Source organism: Patagioenas fasciata, chromosome 5, assembly GCF_037038585.1.
Source record: "Patagioenas fasciata isolate bPatFas1 chromosome 5, bPatFas1.hap1, whole genome shotgun sequence".
Classification (NCBI taxonomy): domain Eukaryota; kingdom Metazoa; phylum Chordata; class Aves; order Columbiformes; family Columbidae; genus Patagioenas; species Patagioenas fasciata.
Genome location: NC_092524.1, coordinates 15,192,260 through 15,210,107, shown reverse-complemented (window position 1 = coordinate 15,210,107; position 17,848 = coordinate 15,192,260). Strand labels below are relative to the sequence as shown.

The 17,848-nt window shown below is 39.5% G+C and overlaps 1 protein-coding gene across 6 annotated transcripts in view; it reads left to right on the top strand.

Annotated features, from left to right (window-relative positions):
• SERGEF (secretion regulating guanine nucleotide exchange factor) overlaps positions 1-17,848 on the top strand; it is a 156,583-nt gene that overhangs the window by 24,244 nt on the left and 114,491 nt on the right. For 5 of the 6 annotated variants that reach the window (XR_011739297.1, XR_011739298.1, XM_071808974.1 and 2 more), the window contains exon 9: positions 11,227-11,387. The exons of the other annotated variant lie outside the window; for it this stretch is intronic. Coding sequence is in view for 3 of the 5 variants with exons in the window: in XM_071808974.1 (XP_071665075.1) it covers positions 11,227-11,387 (161 nt within the window). In the remaining 2 variants the exon portion in view is untranslated. The remainder of the gene's footprint in view (positions 1-11,226; positions 11,388-17,848) is intronic. 6 annotated transcript variants of the gene reach the window in all.

Sequence of the window (17,848 nt, the reverse complement as noted above, 5' to 3'; positions counted from 1 at the left end):
TTGTACTCAGTGTCATTAGTTAAAAGAAAAATTATACAAAACATTGTGAAGACAAAGATCTTTTAGGGACAGTGTTTTGTCGGTTTTGCTAAGATCCTTTTGTCATGACTATAGGAAATACTATTTTTCTACAGTTCCTAAAACCTTTCCTTTACAAAGCTGCCCACTATATATATATATATATATGCAGCAACTCCTTTAAGACTATGTCTTCCTGCTTGTCCTTTCCCCCCAAAAAATGATAAGCAAACCCAAAAGCAGTTTGGTGTTTCTCATCTTAAGTTTTGGACCTTACAACAGCCAGTAGTTGTTTTGTAGGAATTTGCTTGTACACAAATGTTTTCTTTCAGGCTTGTGTCTGCTAGCGACACAGCTGACTAGAGCTGAAGCAGTTCATTTAAAAGAAAATGGACAATAAAACGGCCAGAAGAGAAGGTCAGGCTATGGAGACAATATAAGGGCGGCAGCGTGGATTTCTAGAAGTTCATCTGGTTTGAAGAATCATCCTGACAAGTCACACAGTGCAAAGGAGGGTGTTAAATCCTCTTGTGCTTGTCTCCTCTTGCTTGCTCACTTTGCTAGAGATTAAAAAGAAGAAAAACAAAAACAAAAAAACCCGACCAAACAAACTCAAAACGCCATGGGCATGCACAAAGGCAGAAGCTGATAGTTGAAACCTAACAAACTGCTGATGTATCAAATTTAAAAATCTAGGGTAGTTATTTAAAGTTCAATCCACCAGAGCTGTGTTGGAGCAGTGTTCATCAAAATCAGGTCGTCCTATGCCCTTGGGATTCAAATCTCTGCAGTGAACAGATCCTCTGTAGACACAAACTTGACAGGTAAAATGTTTTTTCAGTGTCTGATTTTTAAGCTTTTTGCTTCAGAGCAGAGTGATGACTCCTCTCCACCTGGCCACCTGCTTTAGAGCAGGAGAAAACTCATGGTACCTTTGCAAGCTGTCCTATCTCACTGTATTCTGTGAAGAATGAATGGGAGGGTACTGCTTCTTTCAATCAACATCCTTTTTAATGTCAGGGAAAAGAAGGCTGTGAAAAGCCAGGAGCCTTTTGTTCTTATCTTCATTGTTGTTCCTTTTTTATTCCTAAGGAGAAAAGTTCTCTTCTTATTTTTCCCTTCTATCACTTTCAAGCCAAAACCCCTCTTATTAACAGGCAGCATAGCACATCAATACTTACATTATGACCCTGTTCATATACATAGTTAAATAATCCTGAAATGTAGATGTGCTGGCACTGCAAGCATATACAGACACTATAGCTATATGGAGGTGGTTGTGGACACCTGTTGCTTCCTTTAGTAAACATCAGAGGTATGTTTCATTAGTATAATACCCTCTTCACAGGGAATTTCAGATTACAGTGGGGACTTGCATTGTATTTACATAGGTAGTAACATTTCTAAAATGTGTCTAAATGTTTTAACTTCCAGACCTAAACTTCTGCCACATGCTCTGTGTCTTGTAGCTTTGAAATACTAAAACCATCTCACAGTTAATCTCTTAATATGTGAATTCTAATGAGTTAGAAGTCTGAGCTGGAAACAGAAGGCAGGAGTCAAAGGGACCTCTCCTAGCTGATAGCATGCTGTTGTAGATGATGGAATTTTTTCAGAACATAACTGTCATTTAGATACTTTCACCATTATGCAACTATTTGCACCTTTGTCCCCTCTCCCTGCAGTCTCGTTGGTGTTAAGCTTCTTGCCCGTACATAGTTTGAGGTGGAATATTGTGATTTTTTAAATTTTTTTTTCCTTCCTCCTCCCTTGCCCCCCCCCCCCCCCCCCCCGCCCTGTATTCTTTAATTCTCTCTTGAGGGTAGGGAAAAATGGGGATAATATTCCTGACAGAATACATCACCTTATTGCTCACTGTTCATCTCTTGACTTCAAAGGGGATGAATTTTCCTTTCCATCCTCTTTTAGACTGTATTGTTCCTCCTGTCAGTGAGAACGCTGCAGTTACAGCTGCTCATTATTTGAGGTGAACAGCCCACTCTGTCTTAGTCAGTTGTAGTTGCTGTTCTAATGGTTCTGACTCTGAACAAGCGGGGTGATCTCCTGAGAGGGTTTGGAGTTGCCATTGTTGGTTTTGTGATCCCATTTTGTTTCTGTACTTGATCTCTTAAGAGCAGCACACAGTTAGGGTTCAACTCCATTGGATGTAGAACTCAGCTGCTCCTGAAACTGCTGAGAATGTTAAAGCCACTTAGCAAGTCCCAGGACTGGTCACCTAATACTCTATTTTTATAATGCTTCCTATTTCTTTGTGAATATTAGATTTTTACTATTCAGAATCATGTATGTCTGAGGCTTGTTATCTAGGTCTAGGGAAGTTTCTGTGCAAATGGTCTGTGAATATTTGTTCTTGGGAATGCATCTTGTGGACAACAGCAAGAGAGCCCAGTTCTTTTTCAGACTGCCATTCCACAGCATTTCTTGTAATATTTCTGTGTCCATCTTTCCACAGCATGCCCTCGAGTCTTTTGACAAGGCAAATATTAACCCTAGGAACTTGATTACCTTTATTTATCTCTTGTAGGCAGATGCCTGTTCTTTCCTAGGTGGGCTCAGATGGCTGTGGGTTATTGAGAGTAGCAGGATCACTTGCTTTCTTCAAATTAGACAGATTCACAAGTGTTTGCAAGATTGAAGCTACAGGTAATGTTTTTCATAAAATGACCTAGAAAACATGGATATATTGTAATTTGTAATTTCTGAATAAGATTTTTCTGTTAGCACTGTGCTGTGTTAAGTCTAATGGAATAAGACCCGGACCTTGCCTCGGAGAGGATAAGTGCCTGAGCAATCCATTTACAGAGAAGGGGGAAGGAAATAACACAAAAGAAAATAATTATGAACAAATAAAAACATATGCTTTGTGTTATAGTAGTTCAACGGTGTTGTTTCTTCAAAATGATGTTCACAAAGAATTGAGTAAGTGCTTAGAAAGAAATATCTATTCAGTTTTCTGGGCAGTGTTAGGGGAAGAGATGTGGAACTGCAGAAGAAAGGAAATTCCAGGTTGGGGAGGCCTATATGGAGGCAAGCATATAACAGTGCAGAAGGGCATGGAGATATAAATATAGAATGTCAGTAAAAGTGTATGACTCATACTGCTGTAGTAGCATAGTGCAGAATTTATTTGGAGAAGTACAGAACAAAAACCCTATGGTATACTATGATGCATTTGCAGATAGTTTTCCATAGCTGGTTAATGTTTTATGCATCCTGCTTTTTTAAAGACAGCACTGAATTGTGCTTTGATTTTCTTTTTTTTTCTTCTTTTTTGTTAGGACCTTGTTTTTAGATGAAGAGTTAAGTCCTCTATTGAACCTTGAATGCAGCAGTTCTGTTTGCTGGGTAGAGATGAGTTAGATTTGGTTTTAATCATGTAACTAAATTTAGTCAGCAATCTGCATTTTAAGGCATTGCTATTAAAAGTCTAAAAGTGAGATATGTATCGTAGTTTGAATTTAAAATGAGCCAGAGGCACAGCTGGTGAGGCAGTCATGACTCTAATCATGAGTGGAGAGAAATGAGAGGAGAAATTTCTCCTTTTGCAAGATGAATGCAAAGTGTGATAGGTACATCTCGTGCCCCGGCTTCCCCTTCCCCAGCTTTGTTTTGTGATTGCATGGACTCGATGACCGCATTTTCATTTTGAGGCTTCAAGATCATGTATTTGTTTGATATCAGCAGTATGAACACAACTTTACAAGCATTTTACTACTTACATTTTAATTTTTCTTTCAGTTTATTCAGAGCTTCATGTGTTATTTCATGTTTCCAGTCTTTCCTCTGAAAGCAAAACAGCCTTTATCCCATGTAAAACGCAAAACCAGAGGCAGGACTTCCAAGGTTTCTGGAGAGTCTTGGAATTTGCCATACTCAAAAGTTTGAGTTTTTTTTTACAATCTTTCAAAGCAGCGAAGCAAGTCACTATTGAGTATGTGAATAATACCATTAGCTTGATGTTGCCCATCTTGAGATGTAACTTGGTATAACTATGGAAGCAAAAAAGGAAAAGCTTACACTGGTTTTTAATGAAAGTCAAAGCTGTTTAGCAGTCGAATGGTGTTGACAGGTGGATCTGTTGGTAAAGTGCATGATAAACGTAGCATGTCATGTGAAACTGCAAGTGGTCTCTAGTCTATCATACGGAATATTACATTGACTTCATACAGCGCTGCCTTTAGTGATACTTGCTGTTGCCCAACTTCCGTTTCCCAGGGCTGTTTTTCCACCAGATCAATTCCTTGGCTTGGTTTACTTTCTCTGTCAGAAATAGTTCAAGCACAATGAAGGCTGGTGGCCTAGGGCTGAAAACAACCATTCGGGTCCAAAGTTTCTTGAGCTGTCTTGGTGTAAACTGTTGCCTAAGGAATTCTCAGTCTATGCTTTGAACCTTTTAGTCTGTCTTAAATGGATGTCACAGGCCCAGTATCTTCTCTTGGAGAGTCTCCCACATTCTCATAGCTCTACCTGCCTAGCTGAGTATTTTTGTTTACATTGCATTATCATACAAGTCATTGGATGTTTTATGTTTTGATATCTGCAGGAGGCTTTGGAGGGAGACTGGATGATGTTCCCTTATGTTGTATCTATTTACATTAATGCCATGCAATACAGTTCCTCCTGGTTGAATGAATTTTCTTCCATGATGCATAATTGTTTTCTAGGTTGATTTCTTAAATTTCCTCTTTTTTTTTTTTTTTTTTTTTTGAGCAATAGGAATGGGTCACAGTTGTTTGCTGAATCATGCATGAGCCACTGATTCTACTGATGTGAAGTCCCTTAGGTGTCTCGGTGGTTTGTCTTGGCTATATGCTCATGGTTAAATTGGTCACCACATTTGGGGAAATCTGATGTAGCTCAGAATGGCAGAAATTGTTGGTGCACTTAAAGAGTACAGGAGCTTTAACTGACAAATCCATAGCTATGGAAGGGGGACTGGCGATGCCCTTATGGGCCTCTTCCTGTGGTACTTGTAGCCTTTTGTTGAAGGTTTGAACCTATTTATGGGGTACTTGGAAACCCTTGTGAACTGCAACATGTAGGGTAGGTGCTCTGTGGACTATTCTTTACTAGATGTGTATTGCAGCCTGTGACCGAAGAAGGCTAAAAGTGGCAATTAAAATGATCTGTACTCTTCTATTGCCAACATCCTTGAAATGCTTTTGCTCTTTATTTTCCTGAAGAGGCATGACCTCAATACTATGCAAAGGTTTGTGTTTTAGTGATACATTTTTAATAGCTATTATAAATTAATATGGAAAAAAAATCAGTATCATGTGCTGTTATATAAAGATACAGAAGTCTGTAAGGAAGTTATAGAAAGAAGATGAGTTAAGATTTAGGTAGCTCTGGTTCACTGAACTCCTGCCTAAGAGGATGAAGGGACCATTTAAACCTTTGTCAGAGCACATGACCCTGCTTTGTACTGAAACCATGCACAGGTAAAGGTGTTAGTCTGCAGTTGTGGCAGTGATGCCTGGTTTCCAGCTGCTGAATTAAAGCTGTCTTCAGCCGCGAAGGAACTAGGAATGCACAGATGAATGTTCATCTGTGAGGTTGCCCTGCACAGAGGTTTTTCCTAAGGTAGATGAGAAAGTTTCTCGGAATGGTTGAAGGACGTTAATGATTGTTCTGAGGGACAGCAGAGATTTGTAGTTGTGGGAGAGGTGTGTTGGTTTGCCTGTTGTAGGGCAGGGAGGAGGTAAAGGCAACCTCTAAATTTCAGTTTTTAATACCTGTTCCTGTGAATTTTCATGTGAAAGCAAGCATTAGGAATTTAATATAGAACTTCCTGTTTCAAGTCTGAATGAGATTAAGCATTCCGTGTGAATATCAAGACTTCATTTGAAAAGTAATTGTTAATGCAACCATGAATTGAGATAGCCTAGATGAACTCTTTCATCTAGGATTTATGAAAGGATAGTTCAAAGCTTGCCTGGATACCAAATAGAGACTTCAAGGAGATAAAGCTAGTGCAATCATGATATTATCTTAAAACAGGAAAATTGATATAAAGATGACTCTGAATCTAGTATAAATAAGTAAACTTTAATGTTCCTATTTGTCTGTTGTGTTTTACTGAGAAACCAACCTGCTCATTATCTCCAAATACTTATGTGGGTGACCAGATTGATCAAGAAAGTGCTAAAAGGGAAAAATAACATGCTCCATAAAGCAGCACAGTGAGATCTATAGTATCAGGCAAGAAGCAACTAGAAGTGTTTTATGCAACATTGCTGGATTTGCAATACCCTGAAGGTTGTGAACTTGTAATTTTGAGGCCATTCTCAACTGTCTGTGCTTTATGATAACATAAAGACAGGAGGATGATGTGAAGAAAATGCAGAGGAGCTTTTCAGATAGCAGAGTGCCCAGTGTAGTGCTGCAAGCACTTGAATATGCACATACCTTCATCCGTATTCTGCAAGGGACGTGAGCATGTGTTTCAGATGATTTGCTGCTGTATGTATACTGATGCAGACTGCTGTGTTTACAGTTCAAAGAGCACGAGGAAACTAGATCTGTGTGACCATGCTGAATCTCAAATGATGTGCATACTGCTGTATGTGCTCTTTGCTTAAAGGGCTGTGTTGGGAAGATTTTCTTAAAAATCTTCTGACTTCTGCCCTTTTCTTCTAGCTCTCTGAACTCCTGTACTGTTTCATTCAAGCAGTACACTGGAATGACACAGGATGCATGAATTACGTCTATTATTCCTTAACTCTAGCTGGTATTGAACCCTTTGGCCTTTATTTGATGTAGCATTTGCCTACTGGAAAAAGAACAGTGGCAGTGAAGTAATCTGTGACAGTGTGGATACTTACAGTTGAGGAGTTGAAGCGTGTTTTGGAATTGGAGCCTCCATGCTCAGCACATGGCAAGATCAAGGTCATACGGAGCATTGTTAGTGTCTTAGAAGAATTGCAAAAGCTTTCCAACATTGTCTGCTTCTTTCTTTCACACAAGTTGTAGAAATAACTCCTGCCTCTTGTGCCCTCTTACTCCATAAAGTCTGGTATGTAATATTTCATCTTCTGATGCCTCAGCCACTTCCATGGTTGGTGTACTTTGTCCAGGTGACTCATCACTGTGTATGTTTTTTTGACTTCTAATTAAAATCTGTTCTATTCTAATATTAGACCAACACTCCTTATTATATCACCCTTCATTCTTAAGTAATTCATCCTGCTGCCTCCTTAGTCTTTATGACTGTCTTTTTCTCAAATATTCTTAGAACACTTAAAAATACCATCTGTATTATAAGCAGCACAGTAGCAATACCTCTCATTATAATTGCTTAATGCTTTCTGTCATAACTCAGTGCTTTCTTTTGCTTAGGATTTTGATGAGACTTTAACCTTTTTGGTTGGAATTTTCCATGCACTGGTGTTTGCCTCAGCATGAAATTTCTACTTGAGACAGATTTTTTTGTTTTGTTTTTCATTTTTTTTTTTTCTGAAAATATAATCAGTATTTCATAGAAAAGACATTTCTAAATCAGCTTTTGTTAGGCTCTCTCACAGAAAAGACAGATTTGTTTGTTTTTTTTGTTAAGAAGATTCCTAGGCAGATGTGTTTGACTGAAAATTAGGAATGACTGACCATTAGCAGGAGGCTGCACATGTGAAGGGGAGCACTCGCCAAACAGGAGCAAGTCTGGGGAGTAAATTTCTGCTGATTAGAAATGAGAACTGAGTTGATGAGCACTGAGAAGGGACTGGTAGCTTACCTAATGTTTGGGCAATCAAGGTCTTTCTAAAAGCAAAAATTTAGTCTGTGTATAATTTTTTGATGGATGTTCTCCATGTTTGCCTACCAATAACCACCTGAAGCTTGTTTCCCTTATAGTGGCAAAAAGGAAAAACTTATTAACAATTATTTGTGTTTGTAAACAGAAACAGTTTATGTTCTTCTAAAGTCTCTGTTTAGTTTTGCATGTGTAAGTAATTCTGTGCTTGCTTGTCCAGTGAAAAAAATAGACTCTGGATGGAAAATGTTCTGTTGTAGGTAAGCATTATTGCTGTCTGGTTTTTAATCATTCAAATATGCTTGCATTCTTCAGTTCCACAGAATTTACTGAATTAATTTGCGGTAACAGAGATGAGCATACTTCAAAGCCTCTGTAAAGCTGCATAAAACCACTGGGACCATACTGTTTCCTATTCTAGTACCTCCATTTCAACTTGGTGTTACTGTTGAAATTTCACTGTAGGGCCTCAAAAATTGATCCGATATCAGAAGTGCAGAGTGAACCTGAAGAACAACAACATCCACAGTGTAGCAGAAAAAAACAGACCAAACCTGTGTAGACCCTGGCACGTGGAAAAGACACCAGGTAGTGGGAAGAGGGACTTTTTCCAGTCATTGCTAAAGACACAATAAGCAGCTGATGGCAACTGTAGTTAGCCAAATGAATGCTGTTGAATACAGGGATGGTTTCTGAAAAGTTGAAACAGTTAAGCATGGAGACAGCAGCTTGAGGTGGATGATGGACCCCATAGCCCTTAATTCATAAGGGAAGTTACATTTGCAGTTGAGTTTGACTTCAGACCAGAGGATCAGGATGTTTTGCTCTGATCCTGCAGTCAGGGAAGCTGCAGACCACTGCACTTTTCTCCACCTTTCACAGGCCCTTGGCGGAGAGGAATAGGATTGTTTGCTTTGCCCAGAACTTGCTCTTGCAACTTGTCATCAGCGTGATTGTGTCAGCTGCTCCCGGATTTCTGCTGGTCATCAGCAGGGCAGGAAAACTATTTTGTTGGTGAGTAACTGGTCGGGTGTGTGTTAGGATTACAGATTGCCTTCACCTGAGTCCCGACACCAGCAGCAGACAAGGCTTGAGACGAGGAGCAGTCCCCTGATGTGATGATGCAAAGGATCATTTTTGTTAAATGAGTGGCTGGTGTTTCTTGTTCATGTTTGGATTCAGACAGAGCACCAGGTTTGGTTGGGGAAAGAATTTTTTGTTTTCCCCAAAAGTCAGACTTGAGAGGAATCTCTGCTGCCCCTGCGTAGTGGGTAGCACTATAGGTTGTGTATTAGGATCTGGGTCTGTGCTACCAAATACACTACTTGCCTTTTCAGAGGCCTTGTGGGTTGCTGACGTTTTTGCCTGTGGCACTGGGTGCCTCTGGCTTCTGAGAGTTGAAATGCTTTAGTTAAACTATGGTCCTTGGCATCAATACAGCAACGTATGGGTAGTGCCTGAGAGCCTGTGGTAGATTAATGGTATGACTAGATGTTACAGAAATTCTTTCAGGCTTTCAATTTTATAAAACTCAGCTTCAGTTCCTGTAGTTGATACACAGTAGAGAAGCCTGCCTGTCCTTTTCCAGCCCACTCACAGGGTTCTGGATAGTTGCAGCAGCCTGGTCTGATGTAAAAACCAAAAGGTTAGTGTACATTTATATTTGCTGTGTAACACACTGGTGTAGGAGATTTCTTGCAACATTTTTGTAGCTGCGGATGTTTTTAGCAGAGATCGATACGAATTGTGAAGTAAATATATTACCTCCAAAACAAACATGTTTTTTAAACTGCAAACTGCTTTCCTAATCTCTGTAAGGTATGCTCGTAGTCCTCTTAATGAAACTTGTTTTAATGCTTTAACATAAAAAAATGAAACTACTATACTGAAAGACTTCAGTTGTATTGAACGTAGTATGTGACTGGTTTGAACTTTTCCCTGAACTAACGGGAAGCTCCAAAGGAAATCTTTGTGCCCTTGAGAGAAAAAGACAACTGATTTACTCACTTAATTATTTCTGGGGAAGCATTATTAGTAAACTGAAAGAATGCATCTGAAAAAATGTTGCAAAAATTGGAGTAAAAGATACCACTGTTATCGGATTTCCAAGGAAAATGCATATACCTCTTCACTGTTTAAATACTCAGAGGTTTCCAGTTTATTGATGGGATACATTATCATCACAAATGCCAAAAACCAGCAGTGCCCGCCTGTGTCCCCTTCAAGACATTGTAACAACATCCAAAGGAAAAGGGAGGTTTTTAGTTTTCCGAAGGTGTGTGTTAAGAAAACCCTCATTGTCCTGACATCTCTGTGGGATATGTCTGTACTGACTGACAGGGGGATTGTGTTCAAGCTGACTTGCTTGACTTGATCGTATTTTCCTCAAATCCGCATCATTTGGCTTATGATTTGATGACTTGAGTTCAATTCTGGAGAGGAGTTTCAGGCTTGGCTGAAGCGTGCACGTAAGTCAAGGTCATTGCAGGCTTCCTTCTGGGCTGGAATGCAGGTTGCTGCTTCTAGTCAAAACCAAGCTAAGAACATACTTTTTATATTGATACTATGACTATGTAACTTTTTTTAATTGGAAGCCCAGAAGGGACAGCTTTTCATGACTTACCTGCAGAGATCTAGTTACTTCATTAGGAGAATAAAGTGATCACTTAATATGATTGTGTTTAGTGGCAGTGGTGTTTTTTTGTTCTTGTTGGATGTTATCCATACTGGAGTATAGACTTCTGTGTATCAGTCCTGCAGCAGTGAACCTGGTATAATACATGGAGTGAAGGGTGATCCATATAGTGCTGATTTCATTTAAAGTTATCTTTCCTTGGCCAACGTGTGATTCCTATAAAAACAAACTTGTGCACTTCTAATGCTCAATGATGCCTGAGGTGGCATTCCTGACTATCTGGTAGCTGTCCTGAGGGCTGTTATTCTGCTAACAGAAGCTGTAACAGAAGGCAACTTATATCAGAAAACTTATATATCTTATATACAGGACCTGTGGTGGATGTCTCCATGGCAAAGACTGGGAATAGAGAAGAACCTTCAAAGTTTCAGAATAAGCTGTTTTGTGTGTGCTTCTGTTAAGTTAAAAATACATCCTTTGTGTAGCCCCAATGTATATATTGTATATGGAAAGTCTGGGTTATGCAGCTTTACTGAGATGGTTTTATTTGTAGCTCAGGCTACCCTACAGATGTTATTCTGATAGAAAGCAAATTCATGAAGTTTGGTCAAATACATAGAAGTACATCATAATACATCTTTAACTCATTTTAATATTTTTTTTTCTGCTTCGGGAAGTAAGTTTTCACTAGGTTTTGAAGCTTTAAACAAGATACATTTAGAAGAGTTGTTCTAGTTTTGAATTGGTATCCAGATGTTTTGGGAACCCAGTGAATAAGTAATTGTGAAATGTGTTTTGTGTTTAGAAACTGGCAAGGTATTCACCTGGGGGAGAGCGGACTATGGCCAACTTGGAAGGCATGCAATGGTTCCTGATGGGCAGGAGGCATGCACAGCGTCTGAACAACACTTGGAGCTGTTGTGTAACATCCCTGTTTCAGTGCCTTGCCTAAATGGAGCATCTCAGGTAAAGAAGAAAATAACCACATTTTTCCTAGGGTGTTTTTTTTTGTGTGTGTGTATTAAAATAATCAGAACAATTTCCTAATAGAACCTTTTCAAATGTGACAGCACAAGCAGTTGGTGCTCTTCCTGTAAGCTCAGAAGTTAATATGATTAAATTATTTCAAATGTCTTTAAAGGCTTTTGCATTCAGGAACTGATTTTTTTTTTTTTTTTTTACTTGATGGAAGCAGAGTTACCAATAGCAGAAGACGCAAAGTTCTCTCGGATATCAGTGTATGCAGGAGATAGCTGCACCTGCAATACAGCCTAGCAGATGAGGTGGGAAGCCCTCTGTGACAGTTTATCCAATGGCCTTTCTCTAGCTGACAAATAATAATACCACAGCCATAGAATATTTCTGTACCTTATGACATCCTTGAGTACATTGGAGGCTTTCTTTTCATATAACGAAGTTGATGCAAAAAGATTTGTCCTCAAGCATAAAGGTGATCAAAAAGAAGACTTAAGTTGTTTGCTGTAGTCTGACCCAAAATGCAATCTGTACTGCCTGCAAACCATTTTCTCGGCTTCTTAGTGGCTGAGAGGCAGCATATGGCAATTGGCCTTTCGGCAGGCAACGTGCAGGTCCCATCTGGGCAGATAACCAGTTGAAAGGTTTGTATCTCCCTGTGTGGTAGCTGGCAGTCAAAATGCAAGGGGCAAGTACAGGTTGACAGCCTCAGCTGCAGTGTACATGCTGCATCTCCACCTCCTGGTAGTCTGCCGTGGTGAGATTTTGGTTAGAAGGGTCAACCACTGCCTGTTCCCATCATCAGTGTTCTGTGAGGAGAAGTGAAGTGGAGCTTCAGCGTCCAGGATGCTGCAGTATTGAATAATTTGTTTAGTCAGTACTTAGTCCACTGAGTCTGAAACAGCTTTCTTACCCATTTTGAGATGTGTGTCCCTGCTTTTGTCACTAGGTGATGTATAGAGAGTGCCATTGTTGAATCTGTCGAATGCTGCTTTTCATTTGTGCTTTGGCCAATGCCTTGAATATGTAGTTCTGTAGTTTTTTTTTGGAATACGAAGCCAAAGCAGCCATAGATTTTGCACAGGGGAACTTATGCTTGCAGTACAAGTGATCCATGAAGGTGAGGGAAAGGGATGCATTCAGATATAATCCTTGAAAGGACAAGAAAAACAATCTCATCTTCATTCTGCTGCCCTCAGCACTGTTCCTTGTTATAGACCTATGAGAGACCTGATTTGAGTGATTAGCAATGGTAGCGTTCTGGAGCAGGCGTCACTCTTTGCAGAACTAACAGCGTGAAGATGATTTAAGAAGAGTGTGATCAAGAGCTAGCATCATTTGTACCCTAAGAGGAGCTGTGTTGATGAGAAAAGGAAGGAAAAAGTAGATAATAAGAGCCTAAATTGCTTCACTTCAAGATTATGAAATAATGCCAGAGCTAGAATTTATACTCAAAAATGCATTAAATTGCAGTATGTAGGCTGTGTAGAGTGTGAGCTTGTTTTTGTCTACACACAAGCTGTCCTATTCTCTATTTGTTGTCATGTGGAGACAAGGTCTGAGTTAAGAACTGAGTTAAAAGGAATACAGAGAAGATGAGTTCTTTTCCACGTGTACCTTGAATTAACAATTCCGATTTGTGTGTTTAATGCAGAGAGCTAGTTTAACTGTTGAGAGTTACAACTAATGATTTTTATTCACGGTCTACTTTTATAAATCACTTTTAATGATTCCACTGAATTTTTGGCAGAGTTGTGGTCTGCTGGTTGCCTCTGCACTTCAGTTAATATTGTTAAAACCAAAATGGACAAACTAATCCAAGGATTAGAGGGCAGTATAAAAGGCACAGCAGTTTACCTCAAGGGCAGCCCAGTGGATTTAACCTCCTGTGCTGCTCTTCGTCCCCATGCCCATGGCTTACCTGCCTTCTCCACCAAGGATCCTCCGTTCTTTGTGCTAAAATTGCTAGAATGTCTGTGTCTGTCTAGCACTCCAAAACCTGATTTTTGCAGAGTTGTGAGTGACCTACTCCATTGTGAGTTTGATCTGATAAATTAATTAGGAAGCATTGACCTTGAGAATTGAGCACTTTTTTTGTTTTCTTTCAACTGAAACAACGGAAGAACAAAAGCCTGAGTTTTAGATCATTCTGAATCTGAATATGTCCTTCTGGCATCTTTAAAAGAATGTGTGTTTCCTGAAGTCTCATGTGTTTAAACTTTTTGGATTATGTGACTGCAGGTCTATTTATTATTTTCTTCTCTGTGCTGTGGTGCATAACCACCGTAGAATAGGATGAGGCAATGAAAAGAAACTTCAGGCTGTAGCCAAAGTCAGTTGTGCAAGACATTATGCATGCAGTGCTCCTGTGCTGTGGGACGTCCTTGATTGGACCTCTTCAGCACATCTGACTCATCTGCTGCCTGATGTGCATTCACATCCACCGCTCTTCAGATGAAAGGACAATTAAATACAAATGGCCTGAAATATGATGAGCGTCTGTATTTAGCAAATGCTACAAAGACTTGGTTTAATGTTTCCTCCTTGTCAAAATGCTTTTCCAGTCTGTTTCATATTTTTGGTTTAATAGCTATCGTTTTTCTGTTTGTGGTATGTTCAGCATGTCATTCACGTTGCAGCAAAGATTTGCTGCAGCAGTAAACAAATGAGAAGTCCTTGTGCGGTGCTGAACATTCCTTGCTTACCTGGATGGAAGGAAGGGCTATAGTCATTTTGGATATGCAGCACTGTTCACATGGAGCCATGTTTTCATTATATCCTTCCTCTAATTAAAGCAAACTATGCTAGATTAGAGTTTTCTGTGGAGGGAGATATGAAATTTCAGTTAAGAAATTAAAAAAATGTCTGTGTTATACTGTCACTTTTGGATATGTGTTTTCTTGGGTTTAATTCCCTTCTCAGTTTTACTGTCACACAAATGTTGATGGTAGATGTAGGGGCAAGTTGTGTCAGGGAATGAAAATAACCCATGGACTTGTGACAACCGGTACCTGCTGTGTTTATCCCGATCCTACTGTGGCCCATAGTTCCAGTGTGTACCTTTGTCCCTTGCAATACAGGTTGGTATACATACAACTTGTGTGCGATTCTTTTCTTCAGGGAATGCCATCATTAATACGCTCATTCTCGTGACCCTTTGCAGTCGAGTTTGTTGCTACTTGTTTCAGTTGCGGTAATGTGTCATGTTTAAGTGTTTGAAAGATAGCTACTTTTTCCAATATGTGCTTATTTTTTCATTTTTTCACCATTTGTTGCAAAATATTAAGTATCTACCTGTAAGATAATTCTAAGATATCTGCTATGATGATAATTAATTGATTGATTCTTATATTACTGTTAGGTTAGTGTATAAGCATAATTATTACCTTAACATACAGATACAGTAATATTGAAAACAGAACCTTTTGGTTTATCAAAAATGACAGCTGTTTTTGTATTTTTTGCCTTCTCAGGGAAAATAGTCAGAGTAAAGTAAGTAAAGCTGTAGTTGAAACTTTAAAGGGTGTTAAAAGAAATAATCTGTTAGGGTTGCATATACATCATCTCTGTGCTGCGTGTGTGGCTTCTGTGTACTTAGTTGTTTGACTGGGTACTGTAAATATTTGTGGTTAAGTTCGTTATTTTGGATGGTCAAGGCAAGGGGTTTGTATTTTTGTGGGACAGAAACAATAAACTGCACTTTCCTAACTGGATTTTACTGCTCAGAATTTGAGAATGTATATGTAGTAACTGATCCAATAAGTTGTTTAAAAAAAACACTTGAGTTGTTAGGGGTGGAGGTATATATAAACAAGTCTCTCTAATTTTCCAAACTCAATAACTTTTAGATAATCCAAGGATATGTTCAATAGAAGTGGTTCTGTGAAAAACAAAATTTCAGTAAACTCTGTTCCTTGTGCTTTGATTTGCCAGCTTGCCTTGAAACTCCTGACTGTGCCCCAGAAACAGCTGTGGGTCCTGGCAAAATTCAGAGTAAAAGGTACATCTTACTTTGCAATACTTACACCTCATAATGAGAACAAGCAGGGGATAGGAGTGGAAATAGAGAAATTACATTATTTCAGGTGTGACAAAAAGTCAGCTGGAAAGCTGAGAAGAGAACCTAGGTATTACATACTCTACTCCAGCCCTTTACTCACTGAACTTTCTCTCTTGTGATATCACTAGAAGGGCAAGTTTGTTGATATCTGTATGCTCCAGACGGGTCAGACTAGTACTTGGGTTATTTTTCAGTTAGTGTGTGTTGCTTTCCTTGGATGTTTGGTTAATGCTGTTAGATCTGTTCATCTAGTGATTCTTCATAAGGAGAGACCGCCATTGGAAGAGAGAGAGAGCCTGGCTTGTCTTTTCCTGAGGGGTTTGTGAGGACCTTCTGGACCAATTAATTAAATTATCCTCATTCTTAAGTTGAAGTGATGTTCGATTTCTCACTTGGTAAGCAAGTAGCACAATATGTTTTATTCTTTGTCATGAATTGGTGTCTTTTACAAAGTTGGTGTTGATTGGTGTCCTTTGAGAAATGGCATTGTTGAATTTTCCTTGATTGGTGCAGGTTGGTTTTGTTATGCTGTTCTAGAGATGCAGTGATAAAAATGGTAATGCAGAGGTGGTCCTTCTAATATTCTCGCAAGCATGGAAATCAAGTTCTTGGCTTATCAATTAATGTAAAGTGACAATAAAGGAAAATAAAGATCATGGAGAAGTAGATTCTGAGTACAACTCACTGTGCAAATGAGACATTTCAGCTAAGGATGAAAATAGAGACCAAATTCTTGAATTTATCATTAGTGGGAAAGAAACCCAAACAGGATGTATCAAAAGAATGAAACTGCATTCTGCATACGAAATACAAATGCAGTGTTAGATGAGGTGTGTTTGTGTGATCTGCACCCCCTGTGTAGGAGAATAACACTAATCTTGGCAATGCTGCAAGATTGAGAGGAGTTTACAGTTATATCACAGGAAATGAGAAAATGGGATTTACTTCTTAGGTCACTTGGTTCTCCCTGTCGGTCTCCTCGCAGGAAATTGAGAGCAATAACAAACTACTGAAATTCAAATGTAATGTTTTTATCATCGCATTTATTCTGTACTTTTAAAAATCCCATTAAGACATGACTGTGGTTTGTAAAGAGTATCTTATGGCCTGGGTAGAGACACATTTAACACTCACAGCAAAGCCTTTTCTGGAAATTAGGAATACCAGTGTGTTAGGCAGCAGAGGTTACTCTGGAAATTATTAGTCTGCCCCATGAAAACCATAACCTAGTTGCAATTTTATTGTAAACAATTCGGTGAAGCTCAGCTATTTAACACTGGGTGAGAGGATGAGTAGCTTTGCTTTCTTCTACTCTTTGTGGTCAGAAGCAGAGCCTAGATCACCAGCTCTAGGTATGTAATTTTTGGAAAGCAAAGAAGAGATGATATTTGTTCCCAGAAGCGTGCTTCCCATCACCCATACCAGTTTCTGCAGCTGGTATTGCTGAAAGGGAGCTGGGAAATCAAATTCACACCAAGTGAATGGCAAAGGAGAACTCTCGCACTGCCTTTGCGTGCCAGAAAGCATATGCTGTGTGAATACAAACTAGAGGTTTTCCAGTTATCACTTTTTCAGGTGAGAGTTGGTTTAAAATGACAAGAATTGCTCTGCAGGGGTTGTAGTGTAGCACTGGGCTGGCAGCCAGGGGTCAGGCTGCTTTGTAACCTGTGTGGGAGCCCAGGAAGTGTTGATTTGCCTACAGTTTTGGTGAAGTAGGAGAGAATTGGCATGGGATGAAGTCAGGAGTTGGAGACCCACACAGAATGTTGTGACCGAGGTAGTGTAAATGTGAGTGCGGGTGAAGCCTTAATACTCATAATTCATACATCTGTTTTCCATTTGATAGCATGTTGCAGTTACAATTCCAAATGAATACCTCACTTGGAGGTATTGGGGAAATGGAGAGAGACTAAAACTACTTGCAGCAGTAGCCATGGCTTATGCATACACGCATGAGCTGTCAGTAATGTGGCCCTAACAATGAGACCAAATTGGCAGCTGTATTTAATCAGCCTATCTATTAATATCCAAATGACTAATCGAAATTATCTTGTTTTAACTCTGTGACCTGCATATGCTCATACTCTATTTCTTAAATTAAAAATACTGACTGGGTCCCATCCTGCGTGGATTGTTGTAACAACAGTGCACCATGACTGCAACTCACTCTGAGCTAAGGGGCAGCTTGTGATCCAGCTTATTGCTCCTCTGAAGTATTTCTTTGCACCAACAAATGCCATGAGTCTTCACTGGTGCCATTCACATGCACGATGCAGGTAATGTCTGCTAACCAACCACGGGGAGCACTTCAGATTTGCTTTAAAAACGTGCTTGGTGTTAAGACAAAGCCCCTGTGAGCAGCAGCCTTGGAAGGTGACAACTTACTGCAGAA